The sequence below is a fragment of the Sorex fumeus genome, unplaced genomic scaffold (assembly GCF_029834395.1).
Source record: "Sorex fumeus unplaced genomic scaffold, SorFum_2.1 ptg000122l, whole genome shotgun sequence".
NCBI classification, from domain to species: Eukaryota; Metazoa; Chordata; class Mammalia; order Eulipotyphla; family Soricidae; genus Sorex; species Sorex fumeus.
Window position 1 is genome coordinate 49,170,122 of NW_026606179.1, and position 16,752 is coordinate 49,186,873.

The window sequence follows — 16,752 nt, forward strand, 5'->3', positions numbered from 1 at the left end:
TCATACTGCTGTCTTCAGGGGCATGCTGTCCACAGGTTGATCAAGGTCCTTCCGTGCCAGTCTCAAATGAGCGAAGATGAGGAGAAGCAGGAAGCCTGAGGGCCCCGAGAGAGACCAGCGCTCAGAGGAGCCGCAGGATGTGTTCCTCCCTGGGGCTTCCCTGTTAGTGGTCTTGGTGACTAAGGAAGCAACAGGTCCAAGACAGAAGACCTGAGCTAGACTGGGAAACCTGTGATCTCGGTGCCCGAACACGCCTGACTGCTGGGTCTGCTCAGCCCCCACCAGAATCCCCGCCATTCCCTGAGGCAGCCCCAGAGCAACCCAATCTCCAGAGGCCCCCTTCTCTATAGAACAATTTGGTTGGGGGTGGAAGTTCACTCCTTTGTGTGGATTTTGGTTCTGATGGCATCAGTGATGTCAGGGGCTGCTCCAAGCTCTATGCTCGGGGGTCGCTCTTGGCAGTGCTCAGAGGACCAGGCGGTACTGGGGTTCGAACCCGGGCCTCCGGCATACTTTGCATGCATTCAGCCTGTGGAGCCATCTCTCCATCCCCGAAGAACAGTCCAGTGGGGGTTATCAGAGAATCAATGAGTCATTGGAGAAAGACACCTTGAGGCATCATGCTAAAAGAGCAAAGAAAACCAGCTAGGAAGGAAGGTAAGGGTAGAAAGTAAAGGATGGTTAGGGAGGCTCGGATTGAAGGAATTAAGTTGGAGGCACAGAGAGGAAGTTCAAAGGGCTTAGCGCAGGCTTTGCATGCAGGAACCCCAGGTTCCATCCCTGGCACTTCATTCTACAGAGCCAGTAGTAGCCCTTGAGCACCACCAGTGTGGCCCCAAAATAAGAGAATTCATCCGGAAAGACCTGGACCCTGTCATCCTCTGACTAGGGAACCTTGGACCAGTCATGTGGCATTTCTGAGCCCTAGTGATCTCTTCTGCACAGAGAAGAGAGGCCAAATCCATCGACCGGGCTGTGGGCAGTGCCAGTGCTTGACAATCCTGAGCTTGGCAGAGACCCGGCAGAGGGCCTGCCTCCCAGTCCAAGTGCAATCAGTGAAATGCTTAATCAGTGGCCGTGCAGAGGGTTCTGCTAACAGGTGGTACCCACAGAATGGCGGGGAGTGCTTCTCCAGCCCTTAGGGCACCATGGATGTTATTTGTCCAAAAGTGCGGCTCTGAACTTCCATTCCCCAGTCCCACCCAGTAATCCCGGCCCCCATTACCTATCACTATCAGGGTGCCCACGAGAGTGCCCACCGCCGACAGCTTCGTGGGCATGCCCTTCATGCGGCCCACCTTGCGCATGCACTCCCTATCCACATTGCAGCGACACACGATCACTGAGGGGAGGGCACAGGGGAGGAAGGTAAGAACCCCGCCAGCCCAGCCGGGAGTGTGCAAGTGAATGGATTCATGTGTCCAGGTGAGACTGCGTGCTGTGTGCTGCATGCCTGTGTGCTGTATTGCATGTCTGCATGCTGTGTGCTTCGATGCCCCTGTGCTGTATGCTGCATGCCGGGGTGCTGTGTGCTGCACACCTACATGCTGTGTATTGCATGCCTGTGTGCTGCGTGCCTAGGTGCTGTGTGTCGCTGCTGGTGTGTACTGAGTGCCATGTGCCCGCAGACCCAGCCCCTCTCCCCATAACCACAGAAGTCACCAGTCACCCACCTGGGGTGCCCCTGAACCCTGATCTCACCTCGGACCTGGAGCTGCCACTTGTGCTCATCACGACGGACCACCACAGGGATCACGTGTTCTCCAGGCTCCACCCAGTGCAGGGCCAGGGTGAGGTAGGCGTGGGAGTCTGTTGGGAACCAGAGCACTGATCAGGCCTCTGTGGCCTGCTGCCTAGGCAAATGCCCACAGTGCCAGGGGATCCCTCTTTGAGATGCGCCTCCACCTTGAGTGGGCCCCGGCCCAGCCCCTACACACCGTTGAGCGACTGGAGGCGCCAGTCCCGCTGCACCGTGGGGTTGGGCCCCAGGATGAAGCTGTAGGGGCTAGCACTGGCCGGGCCAGGGTCCGCGCTGGGCCCACTGACAATCACGCCATGGTCCTGGCGCGGGGTGCAGAGGTGCCGCATGGACATAGAGGGCAGCGTCAGGAAGGGCCCCTTCAGGAAGTGGATGACCAGGATGGCAGAGGCATTCAGGCTGGGCTCATCTGTGGAGGAGGCAAGGGGAGCAGGAGTGAAGCCAGGATCCTTGGGCCCACCCCCGACTCCACCTCATCTGCATGCCCTCTCACTGCACCCCTTCCCACCACGCCCCCACCCCCCACACACACACCAGTCTCCTCTTCATGCCCCGTCTACTGCCTCCACAGTCAAAGGCCTTTCTTGGTCTTTCTGTATGTTAAACTGCCCCCACAAACCCCCAGGACCTCCCCTACTGCTGGCACAAGACTCCAGGATAGGACATCCAGTATCCCGGGGACTTCTTGCCAAGGCGGCACCAGGCTCCAACTGTTCAACTGTCCGTGCCTCACTGTCTTGCTCACTCACCTGCTGACACATACCCAGACCCGACCCGCCCATGACCTCTCATCCCAGCAGTGCCCCTGAAGCCCACCAGCTGGGTCCTGGGCTGGGTTCAGTAGCAAACTAAGGGGGCTGTCCTGAGAGGGGAGGAGAGGCCAGGACTGTGTCCCTGGTGGATAGAGCCATCCTCAGAAATGGCAGGGAGGGCCTGGAGCCATAGCACAGCGGGGAAGGCATTTGCCTTGCACACGGCCAACCTGGGTTCAATTCCCAGCATCCCATAGGGTCCCCCGAGCACTGCCAGGAGTAATTCTTGAGTGCAGAGTCAGGAATAACCCCTGAACATCACCGGGTGTGACCCAAAAAGAATAAAAAGGAGAAGAAATGGCAGGGAAGGCCCTGCGCTCTCCTTCCCTCCTGCAGAGACTGAGTGTATCCAGACAGAGATCCCCCGCCCACCCCAGCCCATCCCTGACATCCCACCTCCCTCCTGGGTTCCCCCCACTACCAACCCTACCTGCAACCCAGGCAGCCACCAGCACCGTGTAGGTGTCCCCAGGCCAGGCGCCCTGCAGGGCCCGAGCCACGCGCACCTTCCCGGATGCCTCCTCGATGGAGAACCAGCCCTTGGAGTCGTTTACCAGCGAGAACCTGCGTGAGAACTCATGTAGTCCTGGGGCCACATAGGAAGGCTTCCCTACATCCCCGGCAGGCGTGTGACCTGCTCAGGGGGGTGGCAGTGTGGGGGAGGAGGCTAGTCTCTCCCCAGCTTTAGGGATTTAGCTGGGGGGCAGGACTTGAAACGGGAACCTGTGATGGTACACTCTGTGGATTGAGTGATCCCACACCATGAATACATGTCACCTTACAAAGGGTCAGATGGGGTTATAAGTGGCACCGTCTGAGTGGAGGTTGGGATGTGCAGTAGAGCCTGGACTGAGCTATTTTGGGGTACAAATACCCTTCTCCAAGTCTGGCCTAGCTCACACAGCCCTGATCTCTCCAATCACAACCTTGACTGAGCCTTAGCTTGAGGTCTCTTCTGGATCGTAAGGAATGGGAACCGTGGGAGGACCCAGGATCCTTGTGGGGGGCAGGGAGGGAAGCCCAAGGAAGGGAGTGGGCTCGGGGCTCACCTGACAGAACTGATGGTGGGACCGGAGGGCCTGATGGTGAGCAGGAGGGAGCCAGCTGGGGTGCCAATGGGGACGCTGGCCTTGTAGCCCATGGGGTTCAGCTTGGGGGCAGGCAGCACCCTCTCCACCAGCACAGTCACAGTGGCTGTGGCTCGGGGGCCTGGGCCCGGCCCCACCAGCTGTGCCACATTCTTCACTACCACCACCAACTCGTGCCTTGGGGCTGCCTCGTAGCTGAGTTTCTGGAACCGATGGGCCCTGGGTCACAATGTGGGCCCACATGGCACCGGGTGATGTGTGACCCCCCCCCATCCCCCACCCATAGCCTCGCACCTTGAGGAGCTGGAGTTGGACATGAGTAGAGTCCGGTTCCCAAGACAGGCCAAAGAGCCCCTTGGCGTTCCCCGCCGTGATGGCAAAGGTCATGAGACGAAAGGCGGGCTCCAGGTCAGCATCGGTGGCCGTGAGTGTGGCCACCAGCGTGCCAGGCTCTGTGTCCTCAGGGACGCTCACGGGCTCAGTCTGGAGAGACGGGGATAGCTGTGAATCCCACCTTCGCGCCAACCCCCTCCCAAACGGGCCCCACTCCTGCTTACCTGGACAGTGGTAAACTCAGGGGCGTGGTCATTGATGTCCAGGACAGTGACTGCGACTTCACAGGTACTGCTGAGGCCTGAGGAAGAAGCGAATGTGGGGGAGGTAAGGACCCCCGAGGGCCGGAGGCTGGGCTGGCTACCATGAGGGCACTTACCACCCTCTGCTCCTCCCAGGTCAGCAGCCACTATCTGGAGCAGGAAGTCCTGTCCTGCACGAAGGGGGGAGGACCCCAAGGTCACAGTGCCCAAGGTGGGGTCCAGCTCAAAGACTGGCCCCTCCACGCCCTCTTCAGCCTCAGGGCTCAGCAGCTGGTACACAACGTGAGAATTGGGGGAGTCGGGAGCGTCTGCATCTTCTGCCAACAGCCTAGTCACCTGGGTGCCTGCAAGACAGAACCCCCAGAGGCCTGCGCTCACCCACAACCCCTCCTCAGGTTGTGCTGGGCTGTGCCAAAGCTTATGCATGAGTGCATGGGTGCATGTGTGGTCAGGACTGTGTCTGAGCTCATATATGTGTGTGTGCTCTTGTGTGCATGTGTGCAGGACTGTATCTGAGCTCATACATGTGTATGCATGTGTGTGCATGTGCGTGTGTGTGCGTGTGCGTGTGCATGTGCGTGTGTGTGTGTCTGAAGGAATGTCCTGAGCTTGTGGTGCATGCCTGTCTGTGCAGGACTGTTCCTGAACTCGCACATGTGTGTACTTTGGGAGTGGAACGGAGGTGGATGGAGGGTCTGAGCTCAGAGCAGTGCAGGATGGATGGTTCATCAGGATGAATCTCCCATCTCTCCCCCAGCCCTTGACCAAACCCCAGTGCACCTGGGGGACTGAGCTCCATGATGCCAATTGGGGGGCCCCGTGGGGGGCAGATGGGTGCGTTGTCGTTTTCATCCATCACCAGCACAGGCAGCACCAGAGGATCTGCGTAGTCCTCGCCGTGGGGGTTCTGGGCCCGCACCTGGAGCAGGTACTACAGTGGGCAGTGGGGGCTTCAGCTGAGGCCAAGGGCAGCTCCACCTGGCCGGGTCTGGGCTCCCTGCTGGCGGTGAACTCCAGCTTTTCTGGGAGCTCTTCCACAGCCTCAGCATCTGTGGGGGATGTGACACCCCCAGAAGCCAACAAGAGAGTGACCAGGAACCCCTCAGCCCGCCCCACCCCAACATCCCCCCCTTACCTCACCTCAGCCTGAGCTTCCCGGTCCAGCTCCTGGGTCACATAGAGCTTCCCCTCTGCATCCACATCAAAGGGGCCGGGGGGCTGGCTGTCCAGGCTGTAATGGACATTGTCCCCGCTCCAGTGTACCTGCAAGGGACGCCACGTGAGGGCGCTACAGGCCAGGGCAGGAACAGCCATGTAAGGTGGGGTCCTGGCTCCCTCTGAGGACAGCGTGAATTCCAGCCAGCCTGATCTCCCTGGGGCCCAGGTTGGGGGAGTAGGGTTCTTCTTAGGACACCAACATAGTGGCCTTGGTGGCCCTGCCCTGCTCCTGGGCCCAGTCCAGAGCACTCATGTCTTCCCAGCAGGTCTCTTCCTGTCCTCCCAGGCGGGCGGGCCTAGAGCATTCCTTGAGCAGGCCTGAGACATTTCTAGGCGGGGTGACAATCCCTGTGGCAGCTGAGGAAGGCTTGGGCACAGGAGGTCAGCACTCAGGGCAACGCCTGGCGGGGGAGGGGGAGGGCTTGGGCCCAGGGGCTGCAGTGCCTCCACTCTGTCTGGGAACACCAGATGGAGGAGCACAGGAACCAGAGGGACAGGTGTCCAACTGAGCACGCACCCCCCAAATCCGTCCTTGCCCAGGCCCTGCTGCACCGGTTGTGCCAGGCACTCACCTGGGCAACCTGGTGCGGGTACAGAGCTTTGAGGTTCTCTGGCAGGCGGAGAGGCTCGAAGGACATCCATGTGCTCGCTATCATGGAGACCACCACGGTGGCTGTGGCCTGGTGGCCCGAGGCCTGGTCACCCATGTCCTTGACCTGGACCAACAGCTGGTAGGGCCCCCCCAGGGCCTGAGCTAAGTGAGTGCTCCCTGGAAGAGGCAAAACGGTGAGCTGACCCATTTGACCCAGCAATACCACTCCTGGGAATATATCCCAGAGAGGCAAAAATGTATAGTCGAAGTGACATCTGCACTTGTTTGTTCATTGCAGCACTCTTTACAATAGCCAGAAACTGGAAGAAACCTGAATGCCCAAGAACAGATGACTGGTTAAAGAAACTTTGGTACATCTACACAATGGAGTACTATGTAGCTCTTAGAAAAGATGAAGTCATGAAATTTACATACAAGTGGTACAATATGGAAAGTATCATGCTAAGCGAAATGAGTCAGAAAGAGAGGGATAGACATAGAAAGATTGCATTCATCTGGGGGATATAAAGTAACAAAGTATGAGATTAATACCCAAGAATAGCTGAGATCAGCACCAGGAGGATTACTCCATAACTTAGAGGCCAGCCGGGTATCCTAGAGGAAAGGGCTGTTCAGATAGAGAAGGGAGCACCAAATAAAGGATGTTTGGAGGATCCTCCCAGGAGGGGAGATGCATGTCGAAAGTAGACTATGGACTGAACATGTTTGCCACTCAGTGCCTCTTTTGCAGACCACAACACCCAAAAGGAGAGAGAGAACACAGGGGATTGCCCTGCCACAGAGACAGGGGGGATGGGGGGATGGGGGTGGGAGGGATATTATCCATGGTGGTGGAAAATGGGCACTGGTGGAGGGATGGGTATCTAATCATTGTATAATTGAAACCAAAGCACAAAAAATTGTAAATCTACAACTTTAAAAAAAATAAAATAAAATAAAGGGAAAAAAAAAAAAACGGTGAGCTGAGACCTGGGCCAGAGCATCCTTGTGGTCGAGGTTCCAAACACAAAGCCAAGAGTGCAGTGGGGTGGGGTGGGATGGGGGCAGGGGTGGGTAGTTTCTTGGCCAGTAGCTGAAATAGACTTTCAGCATCTTTGTGGGTGACCAATCCCAACTTTTCTCTTCCACTTTGGTCAGCTGGGATAGACTAAATTTCCCTGGCCGCCCAGTCCAGCCGCTGCCTCTGATCTCACCCCTGGGCCAGGTCTCTTGCCATCAGCCACTGCCTATGGGGATCCAGCAATGTCCTGGGCTACAACCCCTCAGGGCCTCCTCTCCTTACCCCCAGCTCTGGCCTTCAGGGTGTGAGGCTGGAACTCAGTCCACACCCCTCCAGATGGTCCCCCCATAAGAGCCTGCCCCAGGAATGGCTCCAGGGTGGCCTTTGCAGCCCCCTCCCCAGGATGCTCTTTGCCCCCACTCCCATTCCCCCACCCCCACGCTTGTTTCCTCCTGTTAGGAAGTGGACTCCACCCTGGCCACTCCCCTCCTCCTCCCCATCACACCGGGCTCAGGCTCACCCTTGGGGCTAAGGGCCAGAGCCCCCTGCTGACGCTCCAGCTGGAACATGTCCGGGAAAGGCTGGGCGGGTGACTGGTTCAGGATGTGGAATCGGAGATCCGAGTTGGCTGTGCCGGGCTCATCCCCATCCGAGGCCTCAAGGAAGAGGAAGGCGACGCCTGGTACGTGTGCAGAGGGTGAACCATTAGGGGTGAAGCCGCCTGTGCCTCCCCCTGCGCAATGTTCATTTTCTCATCCTATCAGAATTCCCAAGGTGTCTTGACATTTTTGTTTGGTTTGGTTTGGTTTGGTTGGGGGTCACACCTGGCAGTGCTCAGGGTTTATGCCTGGCTCTGTGCCCAGGAATATTCCTGTTGGTGCTCAGGGGATTATAAGGGATGCTGGGGTTCGAATCCGGGTCAGTCACATGTAAGGCAATGGCCCTGCCTGTCATACTATCACTCTAGCCCCAGTGTTGTAGATTTTTGTTTTGTTTTTAGGCCACACTAAGTGGTGCTTAGTACTCAGGGCTTACTCCTGACTCTGTTCTAAGGAGTTACTCCTTATGGTGCTCAGGGAACCATAGAGGGTGTCACGGATCGATCCCAGGTTGGCCATCTGCAAGGCAAACACCGTGCCCATTGTCCTGTCTTTGTAGCTCCTGTTGTGGCTTTTTAAAAAAATTTTTATTAGTGAAACACCATGAGGTACAGTTGTAGACTTACAAATTTTTGTGCTTGGGTTTCAGTTATACAATGATCAAGTACCCATCCCTCCACCAGTGCCCATTTTCCACCATCATGGGTCCCAGTATCCCTCCCACCCCACCCCCATCGCCCACATCCCACCCTGCTTCTGTGGCAGGGCATTCCCTTTTGTTCTCTCTCTCCTTTTGGGTGTTGTGGTTTGCAAAAGATGCAATGAGTGGCAATCATGTTTGGTCTACAGTCTACTTTCAGCATGCTTCTCCCATCCTGGGAGGATCCTCCCAACACCTTTTATTTGGTGCTCCCTTCTCTATCTGAGCTGCCTTTTCCCCTAACATGTGTGGCTGGCCTCCAAGCTATGGAGCCTGTTGTGGCTTTTTTAACCCCTCTTCGCAGAGGAATAAACTGAGGGTAGAAGTCTCAGAGTGGGTAGAAGTCACCTGAGCACCCTCAGTGGATTGGAGAGGAGAGAACGGGGGCAGTTTGCCTTCTCACTGCCCTCCTCTGGACCAGCTCTCAGGCAGCTCCCCCAACAGTGCCCACCTGCCTGCCCCAGCACTCACCAGCTCTGGTGCCCTGGCTCAGGCGAATTCTGTAGACCTCCTGGGAGAAACGGGGCACCTGGTCATTCTCGTCCTTCACGCGCACACGCACAGGTTGGGGACCCCACAGAAGGTGCCCGTGCTGGGACTCCAGGGTGACCTGCAGGGGAGGACATGAGTGGCCATCCCTGTGTTGGCCCCGCTCCCACCCTGATTCCACTGTACCTGCAACTGGTACTCCGCCCGCTCCTCACGGTCCAGGGCCGCGGTTACCAGCAGGAAGCCCGACTCTGGGTCCACAGCAAAGGGGCCCTGAGCGGCGGCGCCCGAATGTTCCGACAGGACAATGTGGCCCCCAGCTTTCTCGCGGGGCAGTGGGATCTGTGGGAGCAGAGAAAGGTGAAGGGGCGGGACCACACCCGGGGATCACCCCCTTCATCCATGCCCCTGAGACTTAGAGAGGGTGACCACTGGCCCGAGGTCACCCAGACAGTAAGCGACTGGACCGAGACTACTCTGAACATGCTCTTTCCTCCTACCTGTGGATCCCCAGGACTACTTCCTACCTTCGATATAAATCATAAAACTCCGGGTCATTTTTAGCAGATTATTCATAACAAGAAATACAAAATGAATTACTTCAGTTCTGCTTTGGGGGCAGGGTTTGGGGTTCAGGATGGAAATATTTGAAATATGGTGGTGGGAAGGCGTAATGGTGGTGGGAACTGGTGTTCAGATATTAAACATAATCAATTATTGTAAACAACTTTATAAGCACTGTAGCACTGTCCTCCCATTGTTCATCGATTTGCTCAAACGGGCACCAGTAATGTCTCCAGTGTGAGACTTGTTGTTACTGTTTTTGGCATATCGAATATGCCACGGGGAGCTTGCCAGGCTCTGCTGTGTGGGCAGGATACTCTCGGTAGCTTGCCGGGCTCTCTGAAAGGGACGGAGGAATCGAACCCGGGTTGGCTGCGTGCAAAGCAAAGGCCCTACCCGCTGTGCTTTTTCTCCAGTTCAACTTTATAAGAATAAAATAAATTTGTTTAAAACATAAATAAAATGTGAAGCTCCTCAGCCCTCGTTATTGTCTTTTTGTTTTGTTTTTGGACCCCACCAGCAGTGGTCAGGGCTTACTCCTGACTCTGTACTCAGAAGGGACCATATTTGGTACCAAGGAGCCAATTCAGTCGGCCCTGTATAAGGCAAGTGCCCTACCCACTATGCATCACTCTGACCTCACCACATTATAGTTTTTAACTTAAAACTCCTCTTGTCTCTGGGTGCAAACCCTCATGAATCCTTCACGCTATCTACTACCTATCTCTGGAAAACAGCGTTGAAAGGAAACTGGGGCAAGAGGGAACAGGAGGTGCCCGTGGTGGTGGTGGCAGCGGCAGAAGCCGGACCTGGGAGGGGCAGATGGGAGTGGGAGGACTCACCTTGGTCAGGTACAAAGGGAAATTTCCGCCATAGTTTTCTGGGACTTCCACATACAGCTCTGTGGATGGGGCCTGAGGAAGAGCCTGGGAAAAGGTCTCACCTTGTTACTAGGTTCCCACTTGCCACCAGCGACTCCACCCAGGAACCCGTCACCTCAGCTGAGCAGCCTGGCCCTACATGAGCCCATTCACATCTGGCCTTTGACCCCCCCAGGAGGCCTCCAGCCCCTACTGGCCCCCTCCCTCTTGGGTGACCATGCTGGTAGGCTCGCCTGGTGGTGGCGGGGTTGCAGATAGGGGCAATAGGATCGAGGACCTGAGGAGAGGGACGGGCGCTCACCTGGGGGAGACAGAGGCTCAACAGCCATAGCCAGGCTGGCACCATGGTCCGGGTGGGCCTGAGGGACACGGTGGTGAGACTTCAGCCCCGATCACTGTCCTCCCCTCCAGAAGCCCCCCATCTGCCCCCCGCCAGACCTCAGTTACTTCCTTGAGGACAAAACTCTCTCTTGCTCACCCGCCTCCAGCTGCAGACCACAGCGCCAACTTGCCCCTTCTTCTCCTGCCGGACCCCTGCTCCCCGGCCACCAGGCCTCCTCCTGTCCCCCTCTTCCGCAGCCTGCCCCAGCCCACCCGGGTCCCCTACGTCAGCCATTCCCGGCTCCTCTTCCGCCTCGAAGGTTCTGTGGCTCCCCATAATCTGTGTGGTAGCACTCAGCTCCTCAGTCAGGCCCCGCATGGCCACCAGGACCAGCATGAGAGTCTCATCCCCTGACCTTTGTCCTCTCCCCGCCTCCCCAGCTTAGAGATTCTCAAGGGGTCATTTCCCGGCAGGCCCCAGTGAAAGCTGCAAAAACCCCAGTGACGACGGAAGGTCTCTGTCAGAACTGAAGGGCGTGGCCAAGGTCACAGAGGACTTGACCACAGACCGCCTCTGGAACCCGAGATCCAAGATCTCCCCCACAGCACCCCCACACCACCCCAAGATCCCTTCCCCCCACCCGCGGCCCTTTCCAGCTCTCAGCTGGAGGCACACACAGAACTGGGACAAGCCCTCCAAGCAGGCCCTGAGATGCCCCCAGGACCCTCCCACCCCACTCCTCCATGCTGCTCACCCGCTGGTGCTGAGACGGAGCCAGCCCTGACTCCGACCCTCTGGAGCGGCCGCCGCTCGCCCAGGGAGGCACTTGGCTCTGGCCACGCGTGCTCAGAGGGGAATTCAGCTCCGGGCCCGCAGCAGCAGGCCAGCCCCTCCCAAACCCCCAAGTTACTCATTGACTTTGGAAAGCTGGGGTGCTCAGCATCCGTGACTGCCAGCCCCAGGAGGTGGGGAGATCACCGGCCCGGCACGCCCCGCACCCCTCCTACATCACCCACCAGGGAGGACTTGGGCACTTCCTCCAGTGCTCTGCACTATCCCACTTTGGCCCCTGGGCACCAGGCCGGCAGCTCTGCCTCAACCATTACTGCTCCTTTGGTCTGGAAGGAACTTTTTTTGGTCTGTGAGAACCTTTCCCTCACTTGCACCCCACTTTCTGCCAGCTGAGTGCCTGCTCAGGCTCTAGGGTTCTGCTCCTAGTCCCTAGGTCTCCTCTGGAAATGCCCCTCCTCCAGGCCAGTGCTGGCTCCATCAACCAGAAGACCCCAAGTGGTCGTCAGTTCTAGGTTGTCTCAGTCTGTCTCTGGCCACACTCCCAGGCAAGGAGCTGGAGGGTGTGCAGGAAAGGGAGCAAGACACGCACAACCTCAACTGTAGCACCGGGGCTCCAGCACGCCCAGCAGGGGGGCCCGCAGTGGGGAGAGGCAGCCTGTGAGGTCCCCTGAGGCTGCCTCAGCACTCCCATTCACCTCAGCACACCCATGGGTGGGGGACAAGGGCCTGGGGCACTTCCAGGAAGAGAGGACAAGACTGAGCCAGCCCTGGTGACCTTGATGGAAGGCAAGGCTGACCGGACCGTGCCCCTGCGAGGCAGCCAAGTGCAGCCAAGAAAAGTTCCCGGGGCCTCCGAGTCTGGGGAGGAGGAAGAGGGGAGGGCCGGGGAGCCCGGGTGGCCGCCCCACCTTGTTCTCACGCGTCCCGTGGCCTCGGCCAGGCCGTTTTTACTCCATATCCAACTTCCTCAGCTGCCCTCCAGCCTGGTGGGTCACAAGCTGAATGCCCGCTCAGGGTCACCCTCACCTGCAGAGGGGCGATGGCCGGAGTGGAGGGTCACAGGGCTGAGAGCCTTCCTTCCTACTTCACAGGCCACTCTGGAGCACAGCAAGGGGGAGGGCCTGCCTGCAGCCATGAAGCCAGACTGAGGCAAACCCAGGAAGGTTCTGGATGCTCCTCCTGACCTTGGGGCCTTCACAGCTCTGCGAAAACCACCACCTTGAAGTATCTATTGGGGGGGGGGGTTGGGTGGAGAGCAACATCTTCAACAGTTACCATTGCCTTTGGGTCCCCCAAACCTCCTCTAGCCATTGAACTGTGGTAAGTTGGGGTTCTAGTCTGTGGCTGCCAGGACTCAAAGGGGTCTGTGTAATAAATCAACCAAACCAACGCAAGATGTATAAACCCTGGCCTGGAACCTTCTCAGAAACTGCCCGCCTTGCTCAGAGACAGGTCGCCCTCCAAACCAATGCCCCACCCATCTACTGCTCCCAATGGGACCTGGTTTTAGTGCTCCACCTGCCACCACTGCCTATGGGGAGGTCATTCCAGAAACTGTGTCAGTGAAGAGGGACGGCACCTGTGCAGGAAGGTGCCCCCATTTTCTTGGGCTGCAGCTAGGGAGCCAGGCACACCTCCAGATAAAGAAGCACCCCTGTCCCACACCACCACGGCCTCTCATTCCAGATGGGAAGGGCAGCACTGTGGACTGACACCACAGGAGCCAGTGCACAGCCGGCCCCGACAGCGTGAGAAAACACTCTGCACCCCAACAGCCCATCAGCAGCCTCAGCAAGAAGTGGAGAGCCATGGGGAGTCCAGTCCCCAGGAGGGTGCCTCCTTCAATCCCACCCTAAATAAAGCAGCGGCCTTGTTCTCCAGGTGGGGAGAGCTCAAACCCTTCCCCAACCACCCCGTCTCCATCAGTTCCTGTCTCTTCGGAGACAGCAGGGCAGAGACAAGACTAAGGCCTTTGGGGTGGGGGTAAGGTGCCCAGTGCCCTTCCAGTGGGTGATCTCCATCCACAATCCCCAGTTGAATAGTAGGGGGTGTCTCCTACTGTCTGACCCCAAACAGGCCCCAGTTGGATCACTTGCGGTCGCAATATTCAGAAAATTGAGGCTATACACAAAGATGGGGTGGCGACCCCCCATCTCTCAGCTCGGGGTCCCTGGGGTCCCTGCTTCTGCAGTCCTGGGATGGGAGGAATCAGAGATCACAGCCCGGACTATCAGGAAATAGTCTTTATTACAAAACTCCACATGTAAACATAAAGCCACTGCACTGAACGGCCTTCTCCCAGGCCACGAATGATCCAGGTGGAAAGACAGACGGACGGAGGGAGTCTGCTCCCCTCATGCAGGCCTGCCATGGGGTGGGCTCCCGCTGCAGCCTCCGACAGCCACCGGGTGCTGCCTCCCGGGGCAGCACTGTCTGTCCATGACCGTGAAACCAAAGGATGCCCAAAGTTTTGAGTCCGCCTGGGGCACCTGGGGCGGTTGGCTGGGCCGGCCCACCCATCTGCCTGTCTCTCTGCCCCTCGCAGCGAGCACTGGGCTGCGGGCCCTAGAGCACCGAGAGGTCGTGGCAGGACTTGGACTTGGCCCGGAAGGCCATCTTGCGGCTGTTGCGGGCTACGATGCGGCCCAGGAAGCGCTTGGCCTTCTTGCCCAGGCTCTCTCGCCGCCCGGAGCCTGCTTGTCGGCGCGCGTTGGCCTCTTTGCTGTCCCTGCGCAGGCGGATCTGACGCACGACACCCTCAAACAGTGCCTGGACGTTGTGGTGCAGTGCGGCTGACGTCTCGATGAACTTACAGTCGAACACCACGGCGCAGGCCCGGCCCTCTGCAGTGGGATGACAGAGAGGGCCGTAAGTGGAGAGCAGGTGAGTGGGTGAAGGGTCCATTACAGCATGGTGTGCCCTCCCCTGCCTAAGGCAGCTCCCACTTAGGAATCTGGGGAAGGCGGGAATGGGGGGCCTAGATCCTCCCAAGAAACAGAACCTCCAGATTCTGAACAGAGGGTTCTGGGCATTAGTGGGCTCCCCATCAGACCGTTTGCCTATGATAAGGAACTCACGAAGGAGATCCAAGTACTAGAACAATTTGTTTTGTTTTTAAGTCACACCTGGCAGCGTTCAGTGCTTACTCCTGGCTCTGTGCTCAGGGGTCACTCCTGGGGTTACTCAGGGGACCATATGTGGTGCTGGGAATTGAACCCAGGGCACCAGCAAGGCAAGTGCACTACCCACTGCACTATCACTCTGCCCAAGGAGCTAGAAAAGGAGAACCCGAGGTGCCCCGACTCAGCACCCAGTAGCCCCCACCCCCCAGCACCTGGCGCCCTTCCCAACATCCTAGGTCTTTGGGAGCCCTTCTGGGGGCAGCTGCTCCCCACTCCACACACAGGTACACCCCAAGTTTCCCAACTGAGCATTTTGAGTCACTGAAGATCCCCTGGGCCCAGAGCTTTGCCAGGATCTCCCTCCCTCCCCAGCCCCGCCGCTGCTCACCATCCAGGGACACCTCTCGGGAGCGCACCAGGTCACTCTTGTTGCCCACGAGGATGATGGGCACGTCGTCTGCCTGCCGCGCGCGCCGCAGCTGGATCCGCAGCTCCGACGCTTTCTCAAAGCTGCCCTTGTCAGTCACAGAGTACACGATGACATAGGCATCGCCCATAGCCATGCAGTGACCCGGGAGCCAGTGGCCACCATCCTAAGGAACACATCAGCAGCCAATTGGCATCAACTCCAGGGTTCTTGTGCCCAGAAGGTTCTTGTCCGCTGGCATCAACATCCCACTGCCCTGACCCCCAGCAGCTCCCCAATCCCTGTCTGGTACCCAGATCACAGATGCATCTTACCTGATCCCAAATGTCATACACCATGAGAGACGTCTCTTCTCCGTCTACCAGCACCGAACGATCATACGTGTGCCCTGGACGGGAGGTCAGAGTCACCCAGGGGGACCAAAGTGCCTCCAGTGACTCATTTTCACACACGCGGCACCTCTTCTCCAAATCAAATCCCCCTTCCCCGCCAGGCTCTCTCCCCCCACTAACGCATTCCTCCAAAGGGATAAGAGAAAAGATAGGGTGGGAAAGTAGAGGGTGGGGGGCATGCTGTACTGGCCCCCCTAGGAACCCCGTTCTCCTAGCTAGCAGTATGCCCGCAGCCCTCCGGCTGCCCAGGAACCTGAGTTAGAGGAATAAATGTCAGGTCCCCGGAGATGCCTTTCCTAGAAACTCCCTCTGGTTGTATTCTTGCCAAGTCTTCAGAGAGACTACTGTCCCCAACATACAAGTAGATCCACCCACCCCACTCCTCCACCGCCGCCCTCCACCCCACCCCCCCAAAAAAAATTTTTGAGTATTTCTCTTGCCACAGGCTGGCGCCCTTCGCGGTCGCCCCCCACCCCCCCGCAAAGGACAGGTGGCGTCTGATTGCAAACGAGCTTCAGAACCCAGCGAGAGCCACCACTCGGTCCCCCGGGGAGCCGCCCGACCCCCGGGACGTCGGTGCCCTCCGCAGCCGCTCACCTGCAGCCTCGGCTTCAGGCCCGTCCTCCACGCCCCCGAAGATGCGCGCCAGGGCGCTCTTGCCCACGCCTGGCGCTCCCAGCAGCAGCACCTTGTAAACGCTCTCGTCGCTGTCCCCGGAGCTGAGCGAGTCGGAGGAGCCTTCGGGCCAGTCGAGAGCGGGTCGCGGAGCCCCTGTGGCAGCCCCAGCCGCGGCCAGCGCGCCGGGGGCCAGGGCCGCCTGCAGGTCGCGCTCGTCCACGGGCATGCTGCGGCGGTGCAGCGCGGCCGCCGGGCCCCAGGGCGTGCTGCCCCGACGGCGCTCACGCTCCCGCACGCCGCGGCTCCCGCACGCCGCGCCGCCGCCGCTGTTCAGGGTCATCGCGTCCCGCACCGTCTGGGGAAGCCGGAGCGCGAGGGCAGGGTCAGCGCGGGCAGTGGGCGCGGGTCCCCCAGCCCCCGCCGCGAGGGACCCTCCTGATTCCACCCCCATCCTCCTCTCTCGCTCTCCCCGACCTCCGTGGCGCTGCCGCCGACGGGGCGACCACCCCGCCAGCGCTCCCCGCTGGGACACTCACCACTCGCACAAGCACAGTCACGACGGGGTCCCGGGCTGCGCTCTCTCAGGCTCGGCCACCGCAAGCTGCCCGCTGCTGCCTCCGCTGACCGTGCTGGGTCCCCGCTTCCCGAGCCGCCTATTTAAGCCTCTGCCCGCCCCCGCCTGCCGCCCCCGCTCTCGCCCCCGTCCACGCCGGTGCGGGGGCTGACGTGTCGGTCCCCCCCCTCCCGCTCCCCGCCAGGG

The 16,752-nt window shown here is 58.9% G+C and overlaps 2 protein-coding genes across 5 annotated transcripts; both read right to left on the bottom strand.

The window, feature by feature from the left end:
- CDH16 (cadherin 16) lies at positions 1-10,665 on the bottom strand. Of its 4 annotated transcripts, none has more exons than XM_056136017.1 (17): positions 10,621-10,665; positions 10,281-10,364; positions 9,061-9,216; positions 8,857-8,995; positions 7,607-7,765; positions 6,046-6,242; positions 5,396-5,518; positions 5,036-5,186; positions 4,372-4,599; positions 4,217-4,293; positions 3,954-4,142; positions 3,621-3,862; positions 3,009-3,135; positions 1,938-2,061; positions 1,702-1,809; positions 1,226-1,342; positions 1-95 (listed from the first exon to the last, which is right to left on the bottom strand). In XM_056136017.1, the coding sequence occupies exons 1-17, from the start codon at positions 10,663-10,665 to the stop codon at positions 1-3; spliced, it is 2,361 nt and encodes a 786-aa protein (XP_055991992.1). The 4 variants fall into 4 exon arrangements, with proteins under 4 accessions (XP_055991992.1, XP_055991991.1, XP_055991990.1 ...); XM_056136016.1 differs by having other exon boundaries at positions 1,938-2,118; XM_056136015.1 differs by having other exon boundaries at positions 1,938-2,168; positions 3,002-3,135.
- A 2,996-nt stretch (positions 10,666-13,661) lies between these two features.
- RRAD (RRAD, Ras related glycolysis inhibitor and calcium channel regulator) lies at positions 13,662-16,632 on the bottom strand. The gene is made up of 5 exons (XM_056136027.1): positions 16,529-16,632; positions 15,972-16,347; positions 15,297-15,370; positions 14,944-15,148; positions 13,662-14,276 (listed from the first exon to the last, which is right to left on the bottom strand). Exons 2-5 carry the CDS (start codon positions 16,330-16,332, stop codon positions 13,999-14,001), a joined length of 918 nt encoding a protein of 305 aa, XP_055992002.1. The 5' UTR covers positions 16,333-16,347; positions 16,529-16,632; the 3' UTR covers positions 13,662-13,998.
- Positions 16,633-16,752: the final 120 nt, after the last annotated feature.

What these genes read in the sequence shown, in the direction of transcription:
- CDH16 (XM_056136015.1), bottom strand. Translation starts at nt 10,665, where the DNA reads ATGGTGCCAGCCTGGCTATGGCTGTTGAGCCTCTGTCTCCCCCAG. An exon ending in GAGCCAGGGCACCAGAGCTG is followed by an intron (nt 7,766 to 8,856) that starts GTGAGTGCTGGG and finishes CACACGTACCAG; the next exon opens with GCGTCGCCTTCCTCTTCCTT. An exon ending in ACCCGCACCAGGTTGCCCAG is followed by an intron (nt 5,519 to 6,045) that starts GTGAGTGCCTGG and finishes CGTCCCTTGCAG; the next exon opens with GTACACTGGAGCGGGGACAA.
- RRAD (XM_056136027.1), bottom strand. Translation starts at nt 16,332, where the DNA reads ATGACCCTGAACAGCGGCGGCGGCGCGGCGTGCGGGAGCCGCGGCGTG. An exon ending in GCCTGAAGCCGAGGCTGCAG is followed by an intron (nt 15,371 to 15,971) that starts GTGAGCGGCTGC and finishes CCTCCCGTCCAG; the next exon opens with GGCACACGTATGATCGTTCG. An exon ending in TGTATGACATTTGGGATCAG is followed by an intron (nt 15,149 to 15,296) that starts GTAAGATGCATC and finishes TGTGTTCCTTAG; the next exon opens with GATGGTGGCCACTGGCTCCC.